General features: G+C 34.4%; 1 protein-coding gene across 1 annotated transcript; it reads left to right on the top strand.

The window, feature by feature from the left end:
- Positions 1-5,614: 5,614 nt before the first annotated feature.
- LOC103425103 (auxin-responsive protein SAUR76-like) lies at positions 5,615-6,381 on the top strand. Its single transcript, XM_070814656.1, has one exon. The coding sequence runs from the start codon at positions 5,718-5,720 to the stop codon at positions 6,081-6,083; it is 366 nt and encodes a 121-aa protein (XP_070670757.1). The 5' UTR covers positions 5,615-5,717; the 3' UTR covers positions 6,084-6,381.
- The last annotated feature ends 9,022 nt before the right edge of the window (positions 6,382-15,403 follow it).

The raw sequence follows: 15,403 nt of genomic DNA, 5'->3' as shown, positions 1-15,403 counted from the left end.
CCTTCAATAGAACCTTACCTCGAGAAATTTGAGTGGGATAAAGCCCAAGTTGGAGAAAAATAGTGTCGCAATTCAATTAACTAACATCTATGACATCATCTACAAAGCAGTGTTCTCTCTTCTTGAGTTCGAATCCTTTTTGTTATAGTTTAGATGAATTTGTTGTCGAATATTGCGTGTATATTGAAAAATAACATCTATTACATCATGTTATAGTGTTTTCCATTTTCTTTCAATTTTTTTTGCACAACATATTAGAGTATTTAACTTGGTGCATGATCAAACACAATGTCAGTAAATTTACCTAGTAAGTTTATTATCTTTTTCTCTGATTCTTAACGTCTATGATAACAGATAAATGTGAGCCTCATAAATTAGCAAGACAAAACTAACATAACCATGGTTGGGAACGAATTTCAGGCTCGTCTTTCACATGGCACGTCTTGGGTTCGATTCCTGGCGCTTGTGAATCATACAACGGTGACCAGGGAAAGGCTGAAATGCCTATGTGAGTCTTTCTAGCTCCCGGAAAGGTGGATTGTCGTGGTGAAGCTACCCACTAATCTCATTTGAAAAAAAAAAAAAGGAAAACTAATGAAAAGGCCTTGAAAACTTTAAGTTTTAACGATAAGGACAAAACAAAGGGTAAAGTGAATAGTACCAGTATTGATTTTTCGTTAAAGTGAATAGTACTTGGAGCTTTACGTTAAGGTTCCCAAAAAAAAAAAGATAATTGCATTAATGTATAAATGAGGTCGACCAGATTTTCTTAAGCACATGATTTGGAACCTATATTATTTACCCATTGCTACAGAAATAGAGAGACATCATACTGTGGTCTTGTACTTATTTATCTTAAAACCAATCAAGATCTTTTAATATTTTGTTCCAATTTATTTTATCCAATCAGTAGGAATCAATTCGAAAAGTTTCTTGTCCATACTAATTTTTTTAATTTTTCTTAATAAAAAGAGCAAATAATTATATGGTTCACAAAATGTGATTAAAGATTTTGTTCATCACATGCTCTTTGTCACATACCCGCCTGCAAAATATGAGATTGTGTCTCTAACAGAGAATCAGATTGCATATCTCTATTATTTACACCATTTTCTGCTCTTTGATTTTTGACCAAACTTATTTAACATTACAGTTTAGTTGTATTTTTTTATTTGTAAGTAAGAAATTTTAATTTGTCTTCCTTTTAATCATACAAATTTAATATTATATTTGTTCTGAATAACTCATTGTGTGAGTTAGCGGGCCTCACTTCACCTGCCTAGTATAAATATAATGTTGTATAGAAACAACTGACTATAAACTGATGTATGAATATGTAGGAGGACATGAAGAATCTTAAACATCTTTTCTCCCGATGGCTCTCAACCACGTATCACGTTTTTGTTTTATTTAATCCATTGATCTTTTGATCCCTTATAGAGAGGGTCGTCTTATTAGTGCTTAAGTAGACGTGTTGTTTTATCGGCAGAGCTAATGAATGAATAAGAAATTGAACTAACAAGTCAGATAATATATACTACGCATCAGTCACAATTAGTTGATGTTATCAACAGTTACTTACTAACTAAATCATTGGATATAACATGACAAGATTATGTAAAGTAAATAAGATACTCGAAATAAAAAAAAGAAAGTGTTGACAGTAAAAATGTAAAGCCTACGTTGCGTGCAAGTCGAGCAACTATTGAGCTAACTACGTCGTTTTTGTAAATTTGGGCATGCCAACTTGCGAACGAGCTTGGTTGGCCGAGTAAAATAGACGAAGTAGTGGTAGGGATGGGCACTTGAAACCGAAAACTGAAATCGAAACACAAACCAAATCAGACCACACCGAACGGTTCGGTTTTGCGGTTTTGAAACCGAACCGCATTGTAGGAAACGGTTTGGTTTTTGTTTTGGCTTTTGAAAACCGCACAGAAACTGAAACCGCACCTCAAATTAGATGTCATGTTTTAATTAGTTGTTTGTTATAGTCCATACATTTAGTATGTACATGTCATAATAATGATTCTTTTTTCCAATTTATATCCCTCATCAAGCTTGACATCTCAATGTTTCTTTACAGAAAAGATGACAATTTTATTACCAGTAAAAGCACCTCATAACCCTAATTTTCAAGTTCTGAATGACAACCTATATAATAGACTAATGAGAAATGCAAATGAAAACTCATAAAGAAACAATGAGCATCAAATAAGAGTAGTCACAGAAGGAGAGATACAAAGACCGAATCTCTAATCAAGTAATAAGCCGGAGCACTCCATTTGGGTACTTTCCTGCTCACAAAGTCTATCATCTGTGTAATTAGCTAGCTAGAGTAAAGAAAAGAATTCTCATGTGGGTTGGTTAATTAATGTATTGTGTGGAAAATGAGATCGTGTTATGTGCAGATAAGTATAAATTTTAAATTGTATATTTTTTCTCAAAAACCAAACCAAAACAATTTGGTTTCATTTCGATTTTGGCTTCAAAACCACACCGAACTGCAGGGCAAAAAGTTACGGTTTTGATTGCGGTTTCATTCAAAACCGCACTGAATCAAATCGTGCCACCCCTAAGTAGTGGTGGTATTGAATGCATTGCTAATAGCTTCTGCACCTGAGCAACTACGGTTGAAAAGGAACACCTCTCAGCCTAGGGTTCTAGAACTTGAAGACAATCTTGCTTAATCCACTGCGAAGTTCAAAATCTTCTGTACTGGGTTCGGCAACTTCAACTATATTCGTGAGAATATAAGTGCCGAATCTCTGTCAAGATATACGGGCAAAGGTACTCAAAGTAGATGTTTGTCTTTATGATGAACGTGGCTCAGTCCTCTGAATGCTGAACTGTGAAGTACAAATCAGAGTAACCGATCATAAAACACCTCACTTCTCGGGGCTAATGAAGTGACTTCTTTAGGAGAAAGAATTAAGAATTCTTGGTCGGCCGAGATTTGGATTGATAACCAACCAACCAGAAGCAGTGGTGTTTACTTGTCCAAACTGAAGATGCTTCTAAATCGCCTGGGTCTATGGTTCCAGTGTTGTTTATTTATTCAAACTGAAGATGTCGCAAATTGTCAACATAGTGTATGTATAGACGAGAGGGTTAGGATCCTTCGTATTTTTTTCTTCAGGGTTGTGAGAAGGGTTTTCGCGTAGAGTGAAAGTTTTCTACATTGCAAAACCTCTTGTATGTATACAATAATTCTGTAATGGCCAAGTATACCAAATAGTATAATTCTAATAATATTTCAATTCTATGGCATAATATACTGGACTTATTCTCAGCCGAAACTCTATCGCAACCAAATCTCGCTGTCTTATTTTGCTGGACTTATTCTCAGCCGAAACTTTATCGCAACCAAATCTCGCTGTCTTTAATTAGGACTCTGAACATAAATTGATTCAACCTTTATCCAAAAAACAATCATAATCCTTAATATATGGGTCGAGTACGTGCTAAATTGGAACGAAACAGAAAGTAAATAATTAAGATACTAACACAACTAATTTTTTTAAACTAGTTATTAGTGTAATGCATGGTCCTTCTTTTCTTAGACTTCTAAATTCAATTTTCTCGCATGAAAATGACATAACACAACAAAATTTGTTTAAACTGATTTGTGGAGAACATGACAATTGACATGATAAAAACATTTTGAATTATCTAGTATTAAACAATCAAAATGCAATTAGTTAAATATCAGCTGGTTAGGATCAACCATTATTTTACACACAATATTCGAAATAATTTGACAAGAAAATGAGTCCATTACCACTCTAGTTATACAACTTATACATAGTTGCACAAATCCACGTGGGGGAGGTATGGGTGTGACAAATGTTAATAGTATGTAGACATGGCTCAAATATTCTAGGACATGCTTAGTCCATGTGTTGTTCACATGTTTTTGCTCACCAGCGGCCGTCATGTATCTTTATCAAGATTTGTCATAAAATGCCAAACTAACCACCAATTATGATGTTAATAGTGCCCAATTATTTCTAAGTAGTTACAATATTTTCATCTGTTTCATTTAGACACTTAATTCTTAGACTCATTTTTTTAGAGGATATGAATATAACTTGCTACGTACCATTGGACTAGTAATAGTTGTCTTTATTTAGCCAGAGAAGCTCTCAAATCTGACTCATTAATCTGATTAAATTATTTTTTTTGTGATTTTTTGATATCTAATTGTAACTAGCTTAGTTTTCGCCATACAACTTAATTTGTTGTGATTGCATATAGTCATATAGTCATTGTATATCTAGGTCTAAAACAGAGGCTATGAAAATTGGTAATATGTTTTGCAGTTTTACACTTACGCCATACCACAAACAAAATGCTCTTAAACCACAATATTAATAGAGTTTTAAGTTCGAATCTCACTCCTTCAACAATTAGGGAAAAAAAAGTGTATCATATTTTACCTACATTTACGGTGATTTATTCTAGAATCCATCTAAGGACATTGCCAAAGCACATTCCATCGTTGAAACACACCAATTGCCTTAGCAATTGAAGTTATAATATTCTGGAAGATGGAGGCAACGATAATCTTCTTAATTCTCAATTATTTTTAAATTTAATTCACCTTCTCAAATCGTTTACCAAAAAAAAAAAAACAATGAACAAGTTCAGACAAGCTAATGAATTATGGATGATTGATTTGACGACGACGTTCTTGAAAACACCATTTGCACATGTCTGTCTCTTTCAGTGACAATACTTTTGTAATTTGAAATTGAAATGAAAAATATTAGAATGAAATCAGTTTTTTTTTTTTTTTAAAGGAGTGAATATATTTCATTCTCATCGTGGAAACCAACAACTTTCTAGTAAGCATCAGACAGCAACCAAACTTTGAAGGAATAATGTGCGGAAATCCGCATGCTGATTTCCTCTTACTCAACAATTTTATATGTTTATATAGTAAGACTATAAATTTAATTGGTCATATATGTATAAGAGCCAGGATTCTCTAGTGTGTATGGTTAACGTCACATTTTAAAGGGTTTTTTTGTTTTTTTTAATTTTTTTAATGGTCTTTGAAATTCAAATAACTCTTCACTTTCGCCTTTGAAATTTAGAATCGATACAAGTGGTCTCTGAGATTGTTCATCATCAATCATTTTAGTCATTCCGTAAGAAATCTCCGTTAAATAGAGAGTATTTTTGTCAAATCAATATTTCTCCTTGAATTGGTGGTTTCTTTAATTTAACAAAGATTTTTCATATAATGCACCCTATCACTTCTATCAATTTTAAAGTAAATATGCATAATTGAGAAAAATGAAGCACCCTATCACATCTATGATATCAAATTTTGAATCAATTCAATCTAAATACGTAAGAGTAAATACTCTTAATCACTTAAACTATACAACCGACTACATATACATATACCAAACTGATTATTTGCGCCGCAAAGTACATCTTTTTTTTTTTTAATTCCTAGGTAGAAAATATTCACAGCACACATAATAATCCCTGTAAATTTCCTCATGCAATTAGCCCCATTAATCTATGATATTACAATTACACCCCTTTCCCTTACCTAAGTTCCGTTTAAATATGAACCTTCCTTCCCCTTTCCAAATCCCCCAAAAGCAACACAACGCTCCTCAACTCTCAAACAAATCTCTCTCTCTCTCTCTCTCTCTCTCTCTCTCTCTCTCTCTCTCTCTCTCTGAAAACCATTCATATCAATGGCCAAAGGTGGGAAGCTAACAAAGCTCAAGTCAGTGCTGAAGAAGTGGAACTCCTTCAGCAAGCAGAACAGCCGCCGCAGCCTCAACTCCGTGGTCTCCGCCGCGGATGAAGATTACTCCACCGACGTAATAATTTCAGGAGACCTCCGCCCCGTCTATGTGGGCAAGTCCAGAAGACGTTACCTTGTGGCCTCCGACGTCGTAGACCACCCGCTTTTCAAGGAGCTGGCCGACAGGTCAGACGACGACACGATCAACGTCGCATGCGAGGTGGTGCTGTTCGAGCACTTGTTGTGGATGATCGAGAATGCCGATCCACAGCCCGAGTCAATGGACGAGTTAGTCGAGTTCTATGCCTGCTGAGGGAAAGATTTAGAAGTTATGCCATGTATGTATGTGCATGGTGTGACTACCTTACTGAGGAAAATAATGAGAGAGTGGTGGGGGTGATTATCTGTGGTCATCCGCACTGGGTAGAGAAAGTTGTACATTGTTAATAGATCATCGGCGTCTGAGGGGAAAAAGATTTGATTGTGTGATTTGATTGCACGGTTGAGGATAATTAACCCAATATTTCACATCCGGGCTGGTGGGAAATTTCGTCAGTTCTGTAATTCTTCTTTGTTCATTCTAAATATAATAAATATAACTTTTATGTTTATTTCTCATGGATTATCTTTTCATAAGTACATTTTTATTCAATTCTTAAATGGTATATTATCTTGATCGATATGGTCTATTTTTCAACTCCCTGCGTCCCGGATTCTAACCTTCACATTTTTCATAGTGTGAATTAGAGTAGCTGTTAATTACCCATTTTAAAGGACTATGATCTAGTTAGGTAACTAATTTAACTTGTGACATTTGGGAATATAATGCATGTTAATAAACCATGGAGTATTTTTTTTACTGACAAAGGTGTGTGCGATCTTTGTATTTTTATGTCACAAAATTGATGACCTATCAATTCTAATGCTGATGGGTCCTTCAAAGGAGTACTTTTGAAGACCATAAAAATGTGAGATTGACAATTGGTGAGGAACAGAAAAATATAATGGCTGCCATCATGTGTGTACTAATTAAAATGTATTTATTTATTTATTATTCTTCTTTGTTACCTTTTTTTTTTTTTAATTTTAACTTTTTGTGTTAGCTAGTGATACATGGGAAAATGCATGAAAAAGAGTGGATCAAGGATGATGAAGGGAGAAATGTACAAGAAAAAAATCATATGAAATAAAACCAACAAATGAGAAATATTAAGGAGTCTCTTTCAAAAGTGCAATTATATATGGACTCTCTATCATCTCATGTTTTTTGTATAATGTTTTATAATGTTGGCATGTCAATTGACATTAAAGTGTGAGGTGACAAATATTCTATAAAAAGTCTCAATTTAAGAGTCTAGTTAGTACTTCTCAACAATTCTCCTCAATTCCATCATCCTTCTTCATTTCTCATTTCCTGGATATCTATGCTTTCCTCATATATAAGTACAAACTAAAAAAATAACGAAATAATTATCAACCGTCCTTAAATGTTGATTTGTTTTAGAAAGCCATATTAATTACTTGATGAGATAATTAAGTTCCCGCTGATATATAACCTAGACAACAAATCCTTGAATAAGACAACAAAACCTTGTAACCTTTATTAATTAATTCAGTGGCATCATATATTATAATATGTCATTATTATGTTATTACCAGAATAAAAAAAGTTTATTAAAAGCTAGCTTGGAGGCCTAGCTAGTTATGTCCTTTTCTCTCCAACCATCCTAACCTTACACTAATCTTTCTGTATTAAGACAAATGATATTACAATTTTGTGTATACAGCCGGCACCGTACTCTTTCAAAAAAGGGTGTAAAACTTTTTCAATTTTTTTTTCTTTAATACAGGTTGGAGATTTATAACCTATTGTTTCTGATGGTATTTTACTTCAGTAGTTTATGTGGAATTTTAACTTTTTACATAGTATCGCGCGTGTGAAACTCAACGGCCATGTCACCCAGTTTGTGTTGTTCAAGTGTTCGGCATGAAAATTTGTCACATATGAGGGGACGTGTTGAGAATGAATCACACATCAATCAGAGGAAAGATCTTTCATGACCTTACAAGTAAATTTGATTACTTCTCATATCAATAATTGATTTTATTGTGGAATCTTAACTTTTTTCGAGAATAACATTGAAATAGCCAGAAGAAAAAAGAAAAAAAGAGAACTTAAATAATAGGCATGTAAAATTAAGTTGGTAGCTGCAAAGAAAATGTTATGTTATGAGACAACTGGGGAATTAGTCAACAACTTTACAGGTGGTACCTTTCGGCAAAAATTAATTAGTTAATTGATTGAATTAAGCTAAACTTTGTTATGATTATTAAATTTGATTCAAAATATTCTCACACACATAAAGTCAGAAATGCTTTTTTTATACATATAGTTTATTAATTCAGAAGCTAATGAATAGGTAGTTCGAGATGCCTTTGCGATCGATATAGATATAGAAATATGATAAATCCAACCACACGCTTAAATTTTTTGTTTGATTTGTAGGGTTTTAATTGGAGAAAAAAAATAATTAAATAAAATATATGCAAAGTGGAAGACACAAAACTTTGTCGGAATGCATGCATTAGTACCAGTAACGCGTCTTAGACTCTTAGCCAAGCTGTGATTGCCATTGCCAACCCGCAAAGCTCTTAAGTCTAAGCTTTGCAGCAGCTTCCACACTTTTCTGTCCAGAAGTTAACGCATGCATATATAAATGAAATATTAATCGTACGTACGTGGCGCCATTGAATAAGTTGGAAACAATGAGCAGAGTTTCCAAAACCTATATAGTACTTCTCTTGGTGAACGATGTTGCACTTTTCAATTGAATATAAAATAAAAATAAAAAACCTTGATAGTGGTGTAATCTTTAAAGTCTCGAAAATATTGACAAAGTTTTAAAGACTAGCTAGCTAGCATAATAAGATAAAACATAAAGTTAAACATATAAATAAGATAACACATAATTTAAAAAGGAAACTATTATTGGATTTCCAAATACTTATGTAGTGCTCATAAAAAAAAAAAGAGAAATTAGGTTCTCATTCTTTTTTTTGCTACTTTATTGATTAAAATCCTATTCCTTTTCAATTTTTGATCAAAATCCTTGGGTAATGGGTATTAATAACATCATTAATTATTTTAATAATAAATATTTTTTTATTTCTAAATATATTTTTTTAATGTTAAAATTGTGACAATTAGTATATTTATATTTATGACTAAAATTTTTATCATATATTTTTAGTTTTAGTTTGTACCCATTTTTAATTTTTAATTTGTAATTTTTTTTTTTAAATTTGTACCAATTTTCTTTTCAATTTTAATTTGTACCCATATATTAATTTCTTTTTGTGCCCATATTTTTTAAAGTTTATTTGTATTTGTACCCATATATTTTTTTTATTTGTACTTTTTATTTTGCTAAATGTACCCATGCTAATTATATGTACCCATTCATGTAAAACTTTTTAATCTTAAAATGTACTCATTTTTAAATATACCAATTTGTTATATGTAAAATGTACCATTTTTTTATTATATAAAATCTATTCAATTTTTTTCTAATCCATTTTTAAACTTATATGGGTACATTCTTTTTTCTTTGATTTTAAAATGTATCCATGTCAAGTTTAATCGAAGAAATTTACTAATGTTATTAAGCCTAATATCTTCTTCTTTTTTTGTGATTTTGAAGATTGTACTCATGTTTTGATACAATAAATTTTTTGGTTAATTTTGATGAATGTACCCATGTTTATATATATATACACACACACAATAGTATATTTATATTTTAATATTTTTAATCCCACAAATTATGGTTTTTTATTTAAAATCTCATTTATATAAAAAACTAAAAACTAAAATTTCTAATTTTTTATTTAAAAAATATAGTAACGTACATAGAAATAAATTATCACATTAATTTCATGGACCTCGATCAAAAATTAAAAATCAACAAGGTTTTAATCAAAGAATATTTATAGTTAAGGACTGCATCCAAAGTCTCCCTAAAAAAAATTCTGAATATAGAAAATTTGGAGTGTGAGTAGCAATTTCTTTTCTAAATGATTGAATTAATGAGTTGCAATTTGAAGAGTAATGTCCCACCTTACCAAAAGAAAAAAGTTGGGGCATGAGTTGAGACTGATTCAAAGAGAAACTAAGAACAAAATTGGTAAAACGGAAACATCAAATCAAAACTCGTTAGCAACGAGTGGAGATAAGTTAGGTTAATTATAATATACGTTGTCAATCCAAAACTAACTAAAAATTGTAAATAGTGGATTCCAAAGTTGAAATCCACCCCCATTTCGAATTCAAAATCTATTGAAAGCTACATGCATTCAAACTTTTTCTAATTATACACATTTGAAAGTTGTCATCAAATATCAGATAATGAATAATTTAACATAAATGTTCTAGCAAAACATATGGAGAGGCCGAAAGACAGATATACCCCTGAAGGATGGAATTAGCCTAAACTGTCAGGATCGAAGAGAACAAAAACAGTCAGAAAAAGACGGCATTTTACGCGGCTGTTGATGAGACAGAGAAAGGGTGCCCCCCGGATGCCATTCATCCTTGCATCGATTTTGGTATCATTTGGTGAATGGACAGACATGCATCTGTATGAGGGTATTTATGTCTTTCTGTCAGAAATCAACAAAGTTAGGCGCCAAAAACCAGCCCACGTGGGAGTACCGAGTATGTCGTCAAATCGGATTTGGCCTTTTTGAACGGACCCCCGTCACCACTCCATGTGATGCAAGGAATTTTTGTCTCTTGAAATCCTATGAAAATATTCATGCATGCATGCATGAGTGAAGAGAATGAAATCTTTAGGCAAAATCTACTTCATGTTGTAAAATTGACTGTGGGTGCAGTGGAATAAATGAAACAAGACACAAAATTTACGAGGTTCCTCTACAGTTAGTGTGACTGGAGTACGTCATCGGGGTAGCAGTGGTGCTTTCATTATAATTTGAAATAATAGGAGTACAAAGATAACTCTTTTTATTATCTCCCCTCATCTTCCTCATCTTCCTCTCTTCCTCTTCTTTCCTCTCTCTCTCTCTTCCTTTCTTCCTTTTCTCTTTTTCTCTTTCTTTCTTTTCTTTCCTCTTTCCCGTGAACTTCTAACTCTCTTGGTGTTGTGTGGCCTTTGTATATATATAGAAAATAGGAATCGTATGAAGCAAGTTTTGGTAGACAATGGAAGGGCCACTTGCCCATTATTTAATTCTCATGAGTGGACATCCACTGTTCTACAACACTCCCCCTTGGATGGCCACAAGTCTTCGATTGACTCGTTAAAATCTTGACCTGTCTTGGATGCTCCCCCTGATGAGTATCTCCCCCTGATTTCAAATCATTTAGGTTGATCGTTGATCGTTCTGCTTTAGTCTCTTAGTAAGAAGAGTTGCTGAAAGAGTTGCTTTACTTGTTGTTAACTTTCCACAGGCTTTTTCTTGAACTGGGTTGTAGGACTTTCTGCTAGACTAGCATCCAAAGGTCTGAATTTACTCCTTTTATCTGGAGCGGAATTTGATTCAAGAGTAGTGAACACTTGATCTTGAATCGGACTTGTGATTTCTTCAAGGACCTTCGAGGCTTGATCTTGAATGAAATTGGACCATGAGGAGCTTCATGTGGCAAGTGATCTTCAGTTTTGTCAGGGATGAATCAGCACGCGTTTGTTGCGCTTGTCTCCACATGCTTCAATGTATCATTTTCACTTTCCTTACTTGCTCCCCTTGCTTAAGTAGTATTTTCCCTGCTTTTCCCCCATGCATGTGTGGCATCTTCTCCGGCAGTATTTGCTATCTGATGCCGGAGTGGAGTGCAACCCTTACATTTGGATGGTTCATCACTTCTTGGTGACTGGAGACCCAGCTCCAACCGTTGAAGATGACTACTCAAGAGCAATACTAGGTAAGCAATCAGGAAAGGTTCCAGGCAGTCGGTTCCTTACCGAGAGTTTGAGTGGAGGTTCCGACATATTGCTTTCTTTATCCTTGTCTTTGCAGGCAAGAACAAGGACAAAGGAAAGGACATGGAGATTGCATGATATGAGATAATCTTGCTCTGGTCCCTGAAGATATGTGATAATCTTGCTCTAGTGTGACATGTTTGAAGAGGTATTCTCGGAAAGGAAGAAAACTGAGTATTTCGAGATGCTATGTTGAAGATGCATTCTCGGAGATGAGGAAGAGTTAGGTATTCTTGCAGTGTTGCGGGTCTGCCTTGTTATGGAGAACAGAGGTCGACATATATAGAGATTTCTCAATAGCAAGTGGTGGTGCTGTGCTTTTACTCTTGTCAGCAACTGTGGTGTAAATAGAACAGTAAGATTTACGCGTTTTCAACTTTGTCAGATATCTTTGACAAAGTTGCACGCGATATCTGAAAAAGCTGGGATTACGTCTGAAAAATGCCAACGAACTTTATTCAGGAAAATCTGGCTTTTGAAATTCGGAGAGCGGTGCCTCTTCGATCTTTGAACAAGTGGCTCTGCTGCCTCTTCTTTTATAGAGACATCAATTGTGTTCAAGAGTATGCTCAGAAAGTTGATGCCTGTAGAAATTTCCTCTATCTTGCACCTTTGAAATTTTATTTGACCTCTGTTTTTCCTTCATCATTTCTGAAAAATGACTTGGCCATCTAACATTTGCTTAGATTTGAGTCTTAGGAGTGATACAGACGAGCAGCGTCAGGATAATATATGGCGCCCGTCCTTCTTATCTTCTAATGGTCCTCTTACGGTTGGGGACTCTATGATGAAGAATAACATAACCGCTACTGTGGTAGCTAGGAATCTTCTCACTCCAAGGGATAACAAGATCCTTTCAGAACGGTCTGAAGAGTCGGCCGTTCAAGACTCATTGGCTCTCAGTGTTCAGTGTGCTGGCTCTGTGTCCAATATGGGCCAACGCCTACTTGCTCAAACTCACCAAGTTGAATCATTGATGGCGGAAGTGGCAAGTCTTAAACAAGAGATCAGAGGGCTCAAGCACGAGAATAGGGTGTTACACGTGCTTGCAAATAGTTACTCTACGAGCATGAAAAGAAAGCTCGTCCAACTGCAGGAATCCGAAAGTCGGATTCAAAGTGATCATCAGAGGTTCGTTGCTAGATTCCGAAAGCAACTGATGCCTTCCCCTTCTGGTGTTTTGCTAAGTACTGGGGTGCCACATGATCAATCTCCAGTGCCTCCCCCTTCTGGGGTACTTCCGAGTACTGAGGCTTCACATGAGCAACCTTTGTGAAGGCTCCATCATGTTTGTTTGTTTTAACTCATGTGTATGTATATATCTGTAATTTCTTGGAGATATTAATAAATAAGCTTTATTTCATTCAATGTATTGTGCCAAATACAATAAAGCATATACTTCACTAAGATGTGGTACTTCTGGACCAAATATTAATTTATCTTTACCCTCATGAAGATAAATGATTATTCTTAGTGTCTTCATCATATGAGTATTCAACTCATAATCTTCAATCCATATGGTTCTTTTAATATCATAAATATCATGGATAAGATTCGTGTTGGTAGATTGTTCGATCTGCAGCTCGAGACAATAATTCCTTCAACACTTTATAATTTTTCTAGACTCTTCAGGAGTCCCAATTTAATATCATCAACTCTTCAAGAGTTATAATTTAATGTCATTGACTCTTGCAAGAGATTTTAGTATGTTGCAACAATATCATAATGATAGTACTCACTAAGGCAATTTATATCCTTCATTGGTATTGAGTACATATTTTATGTTTTACCCTGCAGGGGCTTACTTCAAGCAAGTTGAATCCTTCAGGGATTTTCTACACTTCATGACACATTTTCCTTTGGAATTTATACAAAGCAATTTGCTCCCATGTATAATTGAGGGATTTACTTATGGAGATATAATGTGGGCGACTCACAATCCTTCGTATATAATTCTCCATTCATATGAACTCGTTTACAACCTTGTGTCATATCATGTAAGTGTATTACATTGTATTACAAATGCCCATATATAACCTCCTTGGTTCAACATCCTTTGGCTATTTGTATTGTATTCAAATATATATAGGTTCATTTGCCCACGTTCTTACAAAATTGTAATGGAATTGCCTTTCTCCATTTTGGCCAATAATTTTTCTTTTGTCGACGAACAAAAGAACGTGACTCAATATTAACACAGCTCATTGATGAATTTAGTAGCTACTTGTAAAAACCAAAATTACCATTGGTTATCATCAATCTGTGATCCCATATTCTCATGTGCATGCGCATGCATAAAAGCTTTTCATTTCTTTGGATATCCATTGCCTCTTCAAGGGCATGACGCTATCTCTTCCAGGATAGTCATAATTTAGAGAATGTGGATCATAACCTCCTCTTGAGCGTTATAGAGCTTGGATTTTAATCTCCACTTCCGGGAGTTGAGTCATTGGAACCTATATGTCTATTATGCTTCATGTATGAGACATCAACATTCCCATGTCTATGGATTGTCCTATCTGGGACGTGTATCCATGCGGCGACTGTCATGCTTCTGGCATGCAACAGTTATGCTTCGGGAATGCAATAGTTCAGTAGTGCCATATTATTCTTCTTTCGAATAACTGAACCTTTTGAGTCTAAAAATCTGCCACCCTTCAGGCGTGCAACAGATAAATCATTTACTGTCTCATTATTTTATCCAACAGAGACATCAATTCTTGTAGGCACATTTGCAGTAAGTATATATGATTTCATCACTTTCGTTGCATCATTCAATTATTCATATTTCATTTTCTCATTGATTGCTTCGTGAATCAAAATAAGACAAATTCTCTTCGTTCTTCTGGAACGGTCTTTTCTCATCATTATTTTGGAATGATATTTTCTCATCGTTCTTCTGGAACGATATCATTTTCTCCCCCTAATGGCAGGAAAATTGTCTTATCAAAATGACAGTCCGCAAACCAAGCGGTAAATATATCCCCAGTCAAGGGTTCTAAATATTGAATGATAGATGATGTTCAACATCAATGCCCATTTCAGTACGTTGTGGCAGTGCAATAGGCACATAGATAACACAACCAAAAACTCATAAATGTATAATGTTTGGCTAGTTCCCAAACACGAGTTGTACTGAGCAATATTGATGGTTGGAAACTGGTCTCATCCGAACTTAATAATGCGTCATGTAAAATGACATGTCCCCATGTAGAAAACTGGTAATTTCGTTTTCATGAGCAGAGCGCGGGTAATCAATTTCATCCGCTTAATAAATACTTCTGCTAAACCATTTTAAGTATGGACATAAGGAACTTCTGGTCCTTATTAAATAGTCTATGGACTGAGACTTTTATGACCTTTATTATAATTAAGTTGAGGCACTGTGGCACTTCAAACTTAAGGTACTTATCAAGAAACTTCATGTCCGATCTTGAGGATCTAGGGACTTCATGTTTGATCCTTTTGCATGATGGAACTTCGGGTCCTATCATTTTATGTGATGAGGATCAAGAAACTGCATGTTCTGATCTAATCAAGGAACTCTGGGTCCTTGTTATACTCATCGTAACAAAAGATAAGTACAATAAATAAATTAAAGCAATAGGCGATAATTCCAGCCATAGTAAATAAA

The sequence above is a fragment of the Malus domestica genome, chromosome 02, assembly GCF_042453785.1.
Source record: "Malus domestica chromosome 02, GDT2T_hap1".
Classification (NCBI taxonomy): domain Eukaryota; kingdom Viridiplantae; phylum Streptophyta; class Magnoliopsida; order Rosales; family Rosaceae; genus Malus; species Malus domestica.
This window is presented reverse-complemented; position numbering and strand designations above follow the sequence as displayed.

Coding starts and splice junctions, on each gene's coding strand:
- LOC103425103 (XM_070814656.1), top strand. CDS start 5,718: ATGGCCAAAGGTGGGAAGCTAACAAAGCTCAAGTCAGTGCTGAAGAAG.